The sequence below is a fragment of the Corythoichthys intestinalis genome, chromosome 16, assembly GCF_030265065.1.
Source record: "Corythoichthys intestinalis isolate RoL2023-P3 chromosome 16, ASM3026506v1, whole genome shotgun sequence".
NCBI classification, from domain to species: Eukaryota; Metazoa; Chordata; class Actinopteri; order Syngnathiformes; family Syngnathidae; genus Corythoichthys; species Corythoichthys intestinalis.
This window is the reverse complement of record NC_080410.1, coordinates 3,986,845-4,003,041: the sequence shown is the minus strand read 5'-3', so window position 1 is coordinate 4,003,041 and position 16,197 is coordinate 3,986,845. Positions and strand designations below refer to the sequence as shown.

At 37.7% G+C, this 16,197-nt stretch overlaps 1 protein-coding gene across 3 annotated transcripts in view; it reads left to right on the top strand.

The window, feature by feature from the left end:
• Positions 1-15,521, top strand: part of glyr1 (glyoxylate reductase 1 homolog (Arabidopsis)) — an 85,189-nt gene extending 69,668 nt beyond the window's left edge. For all 3 annotated transcript variants that reach the window (XM_057861215.1, XM_057861214.1, XM_057861213.1), the window contains 3 exons: positions 5,677-5,856; positions 6,001-6,125; positions 13,795-15,521. In XM_057861215.1, coding sequence (XP_057717198.1) covers positions 5,677-5,856; positions 6,001-6,125; positions 13,795-13,869 — 380 coding nt within the window. In that variant the 3' untranslated portion in view covers positions 13,870-15,521. The remainder of the gene's footprint in view (positions 1-5,676; positions 5,857-6,000; positions 6,126-13,794) is intronic.
• The last annotated feature ends 676 nt before the right edge of the window (positions 15,522-16,197 follow it).

Genomic DNA, 16,197 nt, shown 5'->3' with positions numbered 1-16,197 from the left:
TTCTCGTGGCGCTGTCCGACCGCGTGGCTTGGTTCGTCCGCCGAAAACTAGTTCGCCAGCAGAGACTATATGCTCGCGAATTTAATGTTCTTGAGGCGAAAAGTTCGTGAGCTTAAGCGTTCGTGAGCCGAGGTATCACTGTACTTGTCTTCTTGCCCGATTGTGCAGTGGGGCCTCCCGCTTCTCCTGTGGTTAGATATTGTTTGTGCTGCTCTCTGAAGGGAGTGGTACACAGTATTACAGAAAATTTTCAATTTCTTGGCAATTTCCCTTATGTAGAGCCTTCATTTTTAAGAACAGATTGCCGAGTTTCAGGTGAAAGTTGTCTTTTTCTGGCCGTTTTGAGAATTTAATCAGACCCACAAAGGTGATGCTCCAGATACTCAACTAGCTCAAAGTAAGATCCGTTTTATAGCTTCTCTAACCACCTAAACTGTTTTTAGCTGTGCCAACATAATTGCACAAGGTTTTCTAGTCATTTAATATCCTTCTAAGACAACTAGCAAGCACAATGTACCATTAGAACACTGGAGTGATGTTTGCTGTAAATGGGCCTTGTAGATATTGCATTAAAACCGGACGTTTCCAGCTAGAATAGTCATTTACCACATTAATAATGCATAGAGTGTTTTTCTGATTAGTTTAGTGTTATTTCCATTAAAAAAAGCCGTTTTTATTTCAAACAGGAGTAAATTTCTAAGTGACCCCAAACTTTTGAACGGTAGTGTACATGAGAAAACAAGGCATTTCACCTTATATTTGACAATTTTTACACAGTCTTTATTTTAGATGTACATTGTTGAAAACGGCCATCAAAAAACCAACAAATTCCCAGCTTTCACTCAAAAAACTGAATGCCTTATGAAAAGAAAATTCTTATTAACTAAAAATGTCATTACGCTTGATAACACACATCACTTAAAGGTTAGGTGTTTTTCCCACGCGTCTCAATTGAATTTCTATTTGTATCAAGCTATTTTTAAGTTCTAGTTAAGTTTTTAGTTGTCAGTCCTGATAGGATTTTGAGTTTTTGCAGTGTTCAAAATAAATATATGATATCTGCTTTTTTGGAGCACATTAGGCACCAGTGCTACTTGATTTATCCACTAATGACCACTGAGGTAAAATTGATAGTTAACATTATTATGTTTTTATTTTACCCCATGACTCTACAGCGCTGGGTTTTTACAGATTAAATTATTATTTAATTAATAAATTGAGCCTGTATGAAAGACACATTAGCAACACATTGACAGTACTCATAATTAATAGAAACTTAGCCCTCGGCAGGGTTAACGTTATGTTAGCAAGGTACAGTAGCGTTAAATGTATTTATTAGGACTAGGTATACTTAATTTTACCTTGTCCCTAGTATCACTCCTCTGCTGTCGGAGTAAACTGGGTGCCTTCGGTGGAGCTGCAGCATGGAAGACCTGTTGTTTTACAGTTCCCTCCATAATGATTGGAGTTCTAAAATTTTATGTGTTTTTTAGCTTCTAATGTTTTTTTTTTTTTTTTTCCTAAATATGGGACCTTAATGGAAAAAAGAGAAAAATCCAACCTTCAATACAAGTGCATTTATTCAATGGGGAAAAAATCCCACATAAAGAAATAATTATTTGACATCAAATAATGTGTGCCACAATTATTAGCACCCCTGGTATTAATACTTTGTACAACCCCCTTTTGCCAACAAAACAGCACCTAATCTTCTCCTATAATGTTTCACAAGATGGGAAAAGACAGAAAGAGGGATCTTCAGCCATTCCTCTTTGCAGAATCTCTCTAAATCATCCAGAGACCTGGGTCCTCTCCTCTGTACTCTCCTCTTCAGCACCACCCCACAGGTTTTCAATGGGGTTGAGGTCTGGGGACTGAGATGGCCATGGGAGGAGCTTGATTTTGTGTCTGGTGAACCATTTCTGTGTAGATTTGGCCATATGTTTGGGGTCATTGTCTTGCTGAAAGACCCTCCCCCGTAGTTCACAGTGAGTATGAGGTGCTGTCTACACGCCAACAAGCTGTTTGGGAGGCATGCACGGAGAAAAGCTTTCCTCACTCACAATCATAAACTCAACCGTCTGGAGTTCGCCAAGCGGTATTGGGGCTTCAACTGGGACCGTGTGCTTTCGTCAGATGAGACCAAGATTGAGCTTTTTGGCAACAAACACTCTAAGTGGGTCTGGTGTGCCACGAAAGATGTGCATGCTGAAAAGCACCTCATACCCACTGTGAAATGCGGGGGTGGGTCAGTGATGCTGTGGGGCTGTTTCGCTTCCAAAGGCCCTGGGAACCTTGTTAGGGTGCATGGCATCATAAATGCTTTGAAATACCAGGACATTTTAAATCAAAATTGACTGTTGCCCTCTCCCCGAAAGCTGAAGATGGGTCGTCACTGGGTCTTTCAGCAAGACAATGACCCTAAACATATGGCCAAATCTACACAGAAATGGTTCACCAGACAAAAACTCAAGCTTCTCCCATGGCCATCTCAGTCCCCAGACCTCAACCCCATTGAAAACCTGTTGGGTGAGCTAAAAAGGGAGGGTACAGAGGAGAGGACCCAGGTCTCTGGATGATTGAGAGAGATTCTGCAAAGAGGAATGGCTGAAGATCCCTCTTTTCCCATCTTGTGAAACATAGAAGATTAGGTGCTGTTTTGTTGGCAAAAGGGGGTTGTACAAAGTATTAACACCAAGGGTGCTAATAATTGTGACAGACATTATTTGATGTCAAATAATTATTTCTTTGTAGGATTTTTTTTCCCACTGAATAAATGCACTTGTATTGAAGGTTGGATTTTTCTCTTTTTTTCCATTAAGGTCCCATATTATTTAGGAAAAAAATATTAGGAGCTAAAAAACACATAATTATTATAAATCCAATAATTATGGAGGGCACTGTATGTAAGCACTGTCTTACAGTGAATAAATGGAGCAGTGTTTGCCTTGGTGTCCAGCTTGAAATGCTCCCACACTTTTGACAATTTCTGCTTTTTGCTTTTCTGCGTGGTGCCTTTCTCTTCACTTTCATCTGCTTCTTCGTTGTTACCTCTATTGTCAGGCATAGTTGAAATCAGATATATCTGCTGCCTCTGTCTTCTGTATCCACGTGACATCAGCACGTTGTGCTGCATTAAAAGTAGTCTAGGCAGAGCGTCATGCTTAGAGCTGGCAAAATTAAACGATTCCTCGATGCGGAGAAAATTCCTCGATCAGTTTTTAAAATCGAGTTACTTGAATTATTCGAGTAATTGTTTCAGCTCTAATGCCAGCCAACTTCTAGCTCCCTTTGCCTCAGTTTTACAGTTGAATATTTTTGCCATTTCACTTGACGAATGCAGTGCACCAAGATTCACAAACTAATTATATAGGGCGGAAAACACTCAGGTGACTTGATGTTCTGCTCCGAGACCCGCAATTTGGCCAAATTTCAAAATTGTCCGATACGCATGTGTGACACATCATTGGAAAGCTTAAAATCTCAATTTTGGGGGGAAAGAAAATTTTTGAACTGGAGGGCATTTAAAAAAAAAAAAAAAACATATATATATATATATATAATGTTTTTTTTTTTTTTAACAGCAAAACCCTATCTGGAGGTGAGAGCACGCGAGAGCAGAATTACAGACGCCATTACTTTAACGAGATACCGCATAATTACCTTGTTCCGATCCAAAAACTCAATGTAGCATGTATCACCGAGTGCCAAGACACAGCTGTGAATGGCTACAGCTGGATTTTTGGGGGACATTATGGGTGAAACATGGTAATATAACAAGGGTCGCGGTGCAGAAATCGCAGACATCAAGGAGTATTTGAGATTTTCTTTTTCATATATTTACTCTTTTAAACGTTTTTTATTTATTTATTTATTTTTTTTTTTTTTTTTTTTGGAACGATTATTTATCAATTCCCTTCGTTTCTTGGCTGGGTTGAAACCAAAGCGGTTGCGCGGCGTCTGTAAATGGGGGTTTCCAGGGTAAAACGGACAAATTAAAAATAGTTTGGGGGCTTAATGTGCCATGAATCTGCTATGGCAGCATATATTCATATTGTTCAATCAAACACAACAGTTGTTTTGGCTTAAAATACAGCAGTTTGTTTTAAAGAGGTGTGCAAGAGCAGAAACTGCTTTTTCAGCCTCGTCTGTTTTCTCCGCCATAGACAAAACCAACTTTAAAGGTGACCTTGCTCAGAATTGCATTTTTCCCCCCGTTCTGTCAGGTAAACCACTCTGCAAATGAGCAGATTTGGAAACTGTGACAATAACATCACATGCAGTATTTTATGCAAGTACCTGTCCATTTTGCTCTGTAGAGGCATTGCCACTACAGGGGTGGAGTCTCATCTAGGGCTGTCCCAAACGACTAATTTTCTCCCGATTAGTCAGCCGACTATTTTTACAATTAGTCGACTAATCTAATAATTTAAAAAAAAAAATTTTTTTTTTTTTTGTTTTGTTTTCTAATTTAGCAATGAAATTTTTGTTGACGCTTATCAATTCACAAAAAACATATTGGAACACTTAAATTATTTATTAAAGTACAAATAAACACGTAAATAACAATAATAAATCACAAATAAACAATGAGTTGAAATGCTGATAGAATTAACTAGTGTAGCATCTTGATTGAAAAGATGGTCTCTTAAACTGATGGTTTACAACTTTTATTCCATCCTTGATGTAATCACACTGTAAAAGCTACGGTGCACACAAATAAAACAACACAATTAGAAATTAACGAAAACTTTTCACCTTTTTCCTTTTAAACCTTATTTATATATCAATGAATTGCCTATATGAATTGCCTTTACCTTTATTACCTTATCATTGACAATCTCTCCCTTAAGTGCAATCACTGTATATACTGTATATATTTATGACCTTTTAACCTTATAAAATTTTCTATACTATAAAATAAACCATAACATGAAATAAACCTTTCAGTTAGCATTAAGAACAATACTAATAGCGCTTACAGGCCCATTGTCAATGAAACATTATTATTTAGTAAGGCGACAGCACCCTCTGGTGTACAAAAAATGAAAAAACAAAAAAACAAAATTACAAACTGGGTTACGGCGCTTGAGGTGTTTATTCACGGCCGACGTTTAGCCAAGCTTGGCATTGAAGAGACAGGACGGAAGAGTGTACGCTCCTTTGTTTCTTTGAAATAAGTCAATGTTTTGGACACTCTGGTGCGGTTTTTTGGCTTTGTGCCGCTTTCCCCGCTTGCATACAGAGCATCCGACATTCTGAACTTTCCGTGCATATATTTTTTTAACCCTTCATTAACCGTCGACGGGATGTTGTGCTCGTCGACGGATTTACATCATCGATGACGTCGACTATGTCGACTAGTCGGGACAGCTCTAGTCTCATCCTTTATGTCTGGGATACAAGTGCTCATGCAGTCAATAGTATCCCACAAAAGCGTTTTCCATGTTGAGCTTAAATAAAATGATTGTCAAATGTAGCTGTTTGATTTATAGCCTAGCAGTAGCTTTAGTATCCTTGTCAGTATTTTTATCCTTTGTATGGAGAATGTGGAAAATTAGTATTTAACGGATCAACTTGTTCAACTCATTCGTTATTTCCAAAGTTACTCACTTTAAAAGCCCAAAACATTAGAGAGGTTTACTTCAATATTTTTTTTTCGTGTTTATTTTAAAGGTGAAGCCGGAAACGCAGCCAGAATGATGCTTATCCTCAACATGGTGCAGGGCAGCTTTATGGCCACCATTGCAGAAGGACTCACTCTGGCCCAGGCAACCGGCCAATCACAGCAGACCTTCCTTGACATCCTATGCCAGGGCCAGATGGCAAGCACCTTTGTGGACCAGAAATGCCAAAGTAAGCCAAGTACTTCAGACATTATACACAACAACATGTCTTTGCATATTCCTGAAGAGAGGTTTACCCTGTATGTACATTATGATTTACATCAATCTGCATATAATAGAATATAGTTAACCAGATCATTATTATCTTATCTAGATATTCTACAAGGCAACTTCAAACCAGACTACTATTTGAAGCACATTCAGAAGGATTTAAGGCTAGCCATCTCCATGGGTGATATGGCTAACCATCCAACCCCGATGGCTGCAGCTGCCAATGAGGTACTTTTTTTTTTTTTTTTAGGTGTCTGCATGATGCGTGGACTTGTTTTTATGTATTAGAGGTCAACCGATATGGGATTTTCAAATGCCGATACCAATATCTAACAACATTTTCTGCCAATTTTGTACACCGATATTTGAGGCCAGTAGACCAGGGTTGTCAAAACAATTCCACAAAGGGCCAAGAGGGTCCTGGATTTCATTTTAACCAAGACTGCACAAACAGATTAACCAATGAATTTTCTGCTAAAACAAGCAGCACCTGACAGCAATACTGATTACACTTGTAGGAGATCAGATTGGTGAAAAGATGACCTCTTCATTGGTTGGAACAAAATCTGGGACCATCTTGGCCCTTTATGGAATTAGTTTTACACCAGTGCAATAGACTTTTTCTTTAAAGCAAGTAGATTATGAAAGACAATTTTTTTTAAAATCGCATCAACAGCTTGAAATTTACAATGATGACCATTCTTCTTGTCAATCAGCTGTAGAGCAGGGCGGTAAACCGAAAATTTACCGTTACCGAAATTCTTCACGATGACCGACGTAATTTTGACCATGTCGGTAAATTCGATAATTTAATAAAGGAAGAAAATATAGTCCTTTCATCACGCTTTGACTCTGTGTTGTTCGGCTATGTTCATTCCCCTTTAAGAAAGCAGACAGTGAGCTTACGTTTGGAGTCACATGGTTTTCAGGAAGCCAATCAAACAGAAGCCCTGTAGGCTAACGCTAGCTGCTAACGCTAGCGGCTAACGCTACAAGCAAACGGGATGAAGTCGGGCTTAAGTTAGCTTCGCCGAACTTTCACCCGACATTAAGTAAATTCTTGACGGGTTCCAGATAGGGATGGAAAAACCGAGGCTTTCTGAAACAATGAACCACTTTTAAGACAATTGCCCTAAATTGAATCACTGTTTGACACACTGCAAGAGCCCCATCTACTGGATAAACAGTGCACGTTTCTTTTTAAAAGTAAAATTGACAAATTGCCTCAGAATTACATATCTTCAATAGAATTAAGTGAATGTCGTCTATTTCAACCAGGAGATCGTGTCATCATTAAGTGTGATTTACACAATTAAAGTTGACGTCTTTAAGCCTGTGTAATTGCTTTTGTCTGTGAAGATGTGTTCAAAGCAGTATTTGTAATACACGACAGTGCTAGTCTTGTAAGTGGCTCGTCCTAGATGACGGGGAGTAACTATGTATTGTTTATTTTTTGTAAAAATTACAGTACAGTAAGCACAGTGCTTGGGAACAGGAATATTATTTATTGCATACTGTAAGGATTTCCAAAATCATAAGATGTAAATAATTGAGCCGAATAAAAGAAAGGAAAGGTTTGTGAAACATTTTATTTTTTAATTAAGTATAATTTCTGGGGGGCAGGTGGATGTGTCGTATTTGTATCTATTCTAAATATCTAAACGTATGCCACTATCTAGTGTATAACAATGCGGAATGAATTTAATGAAATTCAAGTGATGATATTTTTCAAGTCATACAAGCTGTTATAAATGTTCACACAAGAATTCTTATTGTTTACAAGATTTTTTTTTTAATACTTAATGTTTAGACTGCATGTGCAATTGTTAAATTGAAAGCTGGTAAATAAATTTAACGAGAAACTGTTAATTTGTATTCCATGCATTGATTCAAATTTTCAAATTATATAACAGTTTGCTTGGGCGAATTTATCGTCATTTATCGTTATCGAGGTAAATCTGCTCAATTTATGGTGATACGTACTTAAGGCCATATCGCCCAGCCCTAATCAGCTGAACAGCATATGTTAAAAGAAAAAATTATAATTATGATAATACACATTCAGCAGGAAAAGCGGGACATCATTTTCAATTAAACCCACCTAGAGGCCACGAAATGTCTGTTTAAAAAAAAAAAAAAAAAAAAAAGGTTGTCTAAGCATTTAACACTGGGAAGTCTGGGTTTGTTTGTTTTTTTTGGGGGGGAGCATGCTTAGAGTCTAGCCAGAGCCGTTTGTCGAACACATCTCAAGGTGACGACTCTACTGGCTACAATTAGCCTATTACAGGCGACCATAAAGAGCTTTTAATTTTAATAAATGCCATTTCACCAACTGGCTCTCCTCTAGACTTAAACTCACCAGGAAAGCCAAGTGGCTCTGCTTTAGACTGGCCAGTGTTTTAAGAGGACACTCGCCATTCTGAAGCCAATGCGAATGCTATGCTAACGCGACGAGTTACATTTAACATGTTCACTCAGCACAGACCTTTAAAGGCTAGAGCAGCATTGCATATTCTCTTTCCAAGATAAGAAAACAAATCTTAGCGTGTTTCCAAACAAGCCCCCCCCCCCAAAAAAAAACCTGTAAAAAAAACTTTGATACTTTTATACTATTATACTTGTTTTTTTTTTTTAAAGCATGTAGTTTATGAAAGGCAATTTTGCATCAACAGCTTCAAATTTACAATGATGACCTGAGACTTAAATGATTAATTCGGTCTAGTGCTATCAAACCAACGCACTTCTTTTTATGACTCTCCACGCTCAGCAAGAACATTACATCATTTTCAAATAAAAAAACCCACCAGGACATCACGACGAGATGTAAACAAGAGTTGGAAGAGGGTGCTCGCCATACTAAACCTAATGCTCACGCAAATGCTACACTAACGCTATGAGTTACATTTAAAGTGTAAGGATCACTCAGAAAACATTTTAAAAGGCTAAAGCAACATTGCATATTCTCATGAAAGATAAAAAAAAAAAAAATCTTACAATATTTACAAAACAGGCAAGCCTGAAGCTTCCTGTTGCTTCCTGTAGCAGCCTGCCTCCAAGCTACTGCAGTGTCCTTCTGGGGTCCCACCGTCAATCATCGGCGGCCACAGTTGCCCACACAGATGCCTGATCAAAATCCTTTTTTATCGGCTTATTTTTTTTAATTGGCTGATATTGCAAAAACTCAATTTCTGCAGATATTTAAGTATATCTTTTCATGGGACAACACTGACAAAATGACACTTTGACACAATGAAAAGTAGTCTGTGCGCAGCTTATATAATAGTTAATTTCTTTTCCCCTCAAAATAACTCAAAATATAGCCATTAATATCGAAACCCCTGGCAACAAAAGTGAGTACACCCCTAAAAACTATATCCCTAAATGTCCAAATTGAATACTGCTTGTCATTTCCCCTCCAAATTGTCATGTGACTCGTTAGTGTTACTAGGTCAAGGTTTGCATGGGGAGCAGGTGTGTTCAAATTTGCAGTGCAGCTCTCACACTCTCTCATACTGGTCACTGAAAGTTCCAACACGGCACCACATGGCAAAGAACTCTCTGAGGATCTTAAAAGACTTATTGTGGCGCTACATGAAGATGGCCAAGGCTACAAGAAGATTGCCAACACCCTGAAACTGCGCTGCAGCACAGTGGCTAAGATAATCCAGCGTTTTAAAAGCGCAGGGTCCAATCAGAACAGGCCTCGGGTTGGTCGTCCAAAGAAGCAGAGCGCACGTGCTGAGCATCAAAATGTCATTTTCTTTAGTGTTGTCCCATGAAAAGATATACTTAGATATCTGCAGAAATGCGAGGGGTGTACTCACTTTTGTGGTACTGTATCTGTCGACCTCTTGTATGTATTCCTGTTCACGCTCCTGTTCTGATTTATAGGAAATTGCTGAATAAGTATATTAGTACTGGTAACAATATACAATTGGACAAATAAATCATATCTAATTACTGTAATTTTTGGACTATTAGGCGCCACCCACCAAATTAGACACAAAAATGGCATTTGTTCATAGATAAGCCGCACCGGACTTTAAGCCGCAGCTGTCCTTATTGCATTATTTCAAACTGGCGTCGAACACTGGGTCTGCAAAGCATTGTGGACAGTCCTCCAGCCCGATTTTTTTTTTGCTGTGTAAACTGTCTGTTGTTTAAAATTAAACAAAAAACAACTCTTTTGACACCAAACCTGTGTTTTATTCTTCATATACTTTGAAGTGTAAATGTAAATTAGTCACAGCAAACATATTTCCAAAACAAATGGTAAAGTGCACCAACCAAAAATACGACATAAAGTGATAAAAAGCTGGCAGTTTTTGGCCAGCTGGGTCACCACTTCGTGTGGCCATTCGCTTCCGAACAAGCACTTACGTTCTTCCATTTTATTATCATTTTTAAAGCATTAGCTGACCTCCAGCCCCGTATTTTCCTCTCGTCGGCCTGGCCCATTTTTGCGTGTAGTGCAAGAATGTAAATGGCGGTGATTTTGAGCTGAACCGGAAACAACGTTCTGAGCGGGTCAATCAGTCCATTGACGTCACGTCACCATGCGTTGATGTGAGGTGTAGTTAGGATTTTATCAGGCTACGGCGTAAGGTCGTAAATCGGGTCTGTGTTGACTAGGGGTGCACGATATCCATTTTAAAAATCGATATCGAGAACTTCCTGCTCCTCAAGGCTGATACCGATACGATAACCGATAATATATATATATATATATATTTTTTTTTTAATGTATATTCACATGGGTTTTTGAACACAAGTGGTGGATTCAGCATAGACTTGCCTTTGACCTAACCAGAATTTTCATGATGACATGAACATTATTGTAATGAACAAAACGAAGACAAGAACAGTTTTGACTTTAGAAAAAGTGCCCATATTTATTTTTTCAAATAAAAGTTGAGTCAATCACAATCAGTCAATATCATTGACGATGTGTTCCCGTGAACGATGAGCACTGAACTTCAACAAACATAAACCCAACAGGTATTGTGCTTTGTCAGCAGATAAAACACTTGGTGCAAGAGGAGAGGAGACTTTTGTAGTCTTGGTCCATGAAACTGCTCAAACGCACACATCCCAATCCACTGACACCGTGCCAAAAATATTATATATTACCTATTAAAAATATTATATATTACCTATAAACATGTGCCGGTTACCGGTTTCACGGTTTACCGTGGTTACGGTATTTGCTATTTTTCATGTGCCAAAATGCAGCCGGAGTGGCTTGGCCCGGCAGCGCTCACCGATTCCCGTTTGTTGCCGTGTGTGTCAGTGAAGCTATTCTGCTAAACAGCCAGCAAACCCAAAAACAAACACAACACAAACACTTTTCTTCAATTTATTGAACTCTCAAATCGTGGTGAAATATACAAAATGAATACATTTAAAACATTGTACAATTGTATTTTTCCACGTATGAGTAGGTTCAACAGGATAGCAGTAGCACCATTAAAAAGTTCGCCAAAAACAAAACACACATTTTCCTTTCAAATTCAATACACAAACTAACTAAAACTTACAAAGACGAATGTTAGCCTAGGCTTAGCTGGGAGAGCTGCTTCGTCGAGGTTTTAAATCTCACAGCCGCTGAGTGAGAAACAAGCTTGAATGAAGGGGGATAAAAAAAAAGATAGCGTCAAAGATCGATAATTGCGAAAAGAGGTCTCACTACCCTTTTTTTTTTTTTTTTTTTTTTAAGATGAAAGTAGAGCTGAAACGAGTACTCGAGTAACTCGAGTTTAAAAACTGATCCGAGTAATTTTATTCACCTCGAGTAATCGTTTATTTTGACAGCTCTAAGCATCATGTTTTGCTCGGACTACTTTTAATGCGGGACAACGCGCTGTCACGTGCGGAGAGGAAGAAGGAAAAAAAAAAACTTACTGCAGTCGACAGCCGCCACAAACGATGCCGACGTTGCTAAATACTAGCCCGCACGATGCTACGTTGGTACAAGTAACGTCTGATGCGTCTCATAGAGATCACATGTATGTTGAACTAGATGCGAAATGACAGACTCGGCCGCGTCTGGGCAGCGTTAGTAGACAGCCGCCATCTTAAAGCAGTAGAGCGCTAAGCGCTAATAAAGAGCGCTAAGCGCTAATAAATAAGATTAACGTTACTGTCGCTACTAGCTCGCGTAACGTTAGCCCTGCGGAGGGCTAGGTTTCAAATAAATTATGACCACTGTCGATGCGTGGCTAACATAACTTACATACAGGCTTTAACATAACATAGCATTGTGGAGTGATGAGGGTGTAAAATAAAAACTTAACCATGCTAACTATCAATTTTAGCTCAGTAGTCATTTCTTGATAAAACACCCAAGTAGCACTGGTCCCTAATGTGCTCCAATACAGCCTGTATCATAAATTTATTTTGAACACTGCAAAAACTCAAAATCCTATCCGGACTTACAATTTAGACTAACTTAAAACTTAACCAGAACTTAAAAATGGCTTGACACAAAGAGAAATTCAATTGGAACACGTGGGAAAAAAATCCTAACTTTTAAGTGATGTGTGTTATCAAGCGTAACGGCATTTTTAGGTAAGATATATATATATATATATATATATAATATACTTTTTTTTTTTTTTAATAAGATCTAAAAGTTTTTTGAGTGAAAGCAGTGAATTAGTCTTTTTTTAAAAATTCTAGTTACATCTGAGATGCAATTGTTGGCTGTTTTCAACTATATACATCGAAAATAAAGACATTGATTGACTGAAAATGGTTCAAGATTAGATGAAATGTCTTGTTTTCTCATGTATATTTATAATTGCTCTTCACCTAAAAATATATTTGTTTTATCCGATTACTCGATAGAATTTTCAGTCGATTACTAAAATATTCGATAGCTGCAGCCCTAGATGAAAGCTTTCCTCAACAATATTTACATTTTAACTAACTTATAAAACTAACTTATACATTTTCAACTAACTTATTAACTTATGAATTCTTTGTTCTGGCTGAAAATGGCGAAACTTCACTTGAGCTTCCCCTCCTCAAAAAAAGTCATACAGTCTATATCTTTTTAATTTTATTTAGAAGTGTTTTTACTTTTTTTGTAACAATTATTTATTTATTTCTTGTTTATTTTGCATTATATTCATGTTCCAATTTGCAAATATGTTCTGGGAAAAAAATCCTGTTCAATGGAAAAAAGATTATTATTATTATTTTTTTTTTTTTTAAACCTATGTCTCAAAATTTTGGAGCTATAATTGCAATACTGTGAAACCGCGGTATTTTAGCTCACGGTTATCGTACCGTCAAATTCTCATACCGGCACATGCCTAATTACCTATTAATAATATTATTGGATTTATTGGGATTATGTCATAATTCCTATTTTCGTGCACCTCTAGTGCTGACGGCATAGGTCCGCCGTCACCGCTACGCAGAAGCATAAATCAGCTTTTAGGCAGCTTATGGAGTCATGAAATTCGGCACACCTCGATTATTTGGCCCAGTTAGAAGATTAATTTTGGTTTTGAAAAAGGGCGTGGCTGCACAGCTCTGTAGTGCCTCCTTTTTAGTGGGACCCTCGTCAATAGGCTTTTTTTCACCTAGATGTTTGAATATATTTCTCATCTCAGGATATACAAAAACATCTGTCAGCCATGTCCACAACACAAAAGACATTCAACACAAAAAAACAGGCGATTTTTGAGCACGTTAGTTTCTCATGAGATGAGGAGAGGGAGACGACCTACCACCACCCTGAGCTGCGTGCCATCCGAGTTGCAACAAACTGCGAGGGCCCGCTCAGTCCTGCTAGTAAATTTGGGTTAATTTTCAAGGAGCCACCAGAGATTTGTACTTCTCGTCTGTTACGTCCATGTGCTTTAAAAACTGATCATTGTTTCCTCTACAGGTGTACAAAAGGGCCAAGGCACTGGACCAGTCAGACAATGATATTTCTGCAGTCTACAGAGCCTACATTCATTAGATTGAGGTGTGACTTACTGTCTGGACCACAACATCTTTAATCGCTCATTGTTCCCTCCTCTTGATGTAACAAGTTTTATACTTTTAATTCTAGTTTTATTTCATCCAGTTATTCTATTTTTGCGCCTGCTTGGTTATATGCCCACAACTGATGGGATTGCAATTTCTTCATTATAAGAAAAAAACAAAAAAGGAACATTGCACTGACTAAACTGAGGGGAAGATGTGTGCTTAATGCTCTAAAAAAGGTTCTACTCCTGCAAGCTTATCATACCTTGTCATCAGACTATGTATGTATGATGTTTGTGAGGGCTAAAATGTGGGGTCCAGAACCACTGAAGAGCACGTTTTCCCGTCCTAGCATAGATTGCTGTCAGGTTCAGAACGCATAACCCCAAATACTTTTTATGTACAAATGAGTTAATTTAAGTTGTTTTTTTTTTGTTGTTGTTGTTGTTTTTTTTTGCTTTGACTCTATCAAAAATTTCAAGAGGGGGAAAGTAGAACACTGCATTGCCTTAATATAATGCTCCCCTCAAATCAATGTTTTTATTTATTTGTGAGGTCCTCTTTGCAGTTAGGACATGACATTTCTGTATTTGACAATTGGAACTTTAACGTTGAGGTTTATTTTATTTCCTAACCAATATAAGGACAACAGCCTTAAAATGCAGTAAGAATTAGACTTTCATATGAAAACATTCTTTTAAGTTTTAATTCCTCAGTTCTCTTATTTGTTTTAAGATATCTATATTATCCTGGATTGAGTGAAATCCACTTTTGAGTTATATTTTAACTTGGTTGGAAGAAAAACTCCAGTGTCAACTGTTTTTTTTTTTTGTGGTCATTAGGAGTGGGGATACTGTAGTACGGGGTGTGTTCTTGATTGGACAAATGAAAACGTGATGACTAGTTTTATATGACTGAGAAATGTTTCACTGACTGAAAGCTGCGGAATAAATGGAAGATTCTAAGCAGCAAATTTTTGTTGTAATGTCCTCATTCATCAGTTACCGGCACACACCCACACACCTTGCTCAAAATCATTAGTACAGTTTGTTACACGTCAGACATTTGGCTCTAAAATGTATTGTAGTTTCTCCTTATGACGGAAAGACTGCATGCTAAAAATTTCACGACAGTGCAAGCAGACAAATCAGATTGCTGAATTTATCATAATAGTTTATACCATTTCTCTCTTGCAGAAATAGACACCACGTTCTGTTGTACAGTGCCCTTTTTTCCCCCCCTTATTTTTTGCGTGAAAATAATCCGATTTCGCTGTGAATGTCAAAACAGAATTGAGTCTAGGAAACCAAGCAGTAAATTTTCAAATTTGAAGATTTTCTGTTTTAGTCCCCCACACTGTTTGAGGATGTTTTAGAAGACATGTACGTAGCATCATGAGTTTGAGGATGAAGAATTTTATATCTTCAATCACTAGCATAAACAATTATGACTCCTCATTGGTTTGCCCTAAAAGCTGTAGAACTGTAAATTTATTTCATTTGGTTTATTGAATCTCATGCCAAAATTTTTGAATAGTTTAATGATAAAACAACCTATGGAAACTTTTGGGATATTTATGATGTGTGTACATGTGGAAATATAAAGGCTTTTGTGCTGTTTAATAAATTCTCTCCTCATTACTGATGTACAAGTGTTTTCCTTTAACCCTTAGATGCATAAGTGGGTCAAAAATGACCCGTGAGGTTGTTTTCTTGAAACATCTTTGTAATGAATTTAAAATTAAAAAAAAAAAAAAAACATATTCCAGGTGTTCCTCAAAAGGTTCCTCAAAAAATGTTTTTGATATAATGCCATTCATTTTTAAAACAAAGTTGTCATACATTTGAAGCAATTATAGAAATTTTTGTATTACTACCCCAAGCATCGATAAGTGGGTCAAAAAAGACCCACATGCATTTTCTTTGGAATCCAATGGGAACCTTTGATTCTTATCAACTGGCTGTCACAAATAAATAAACTGTGGACCACACAGACTAGGTATATAAGAAGTGTCACCCCTCAGGAACATTATTTTACACAGCAAGAGCAGATACACCTACTTAAAGTATTATCTTCATATAGTATTTCGTTTGTGTGTCTTTCATGATATGCCATCGCCATGATATTTATGTCATCGAGCTTCACACTGTGACCCAGGAATTAAACGCCTGGTTTCACACATGCCGCGTCCCGGGTAAGTCCCGGACATTATACTAGGACACGACCCGGTAAATGTCCGTGTCAGTCGACCCGGGAAATTGCTTTCACACATAAGGGCTACCCGTTTAAATCTTGGGAATTAACCGGAGTTCAGGTATGT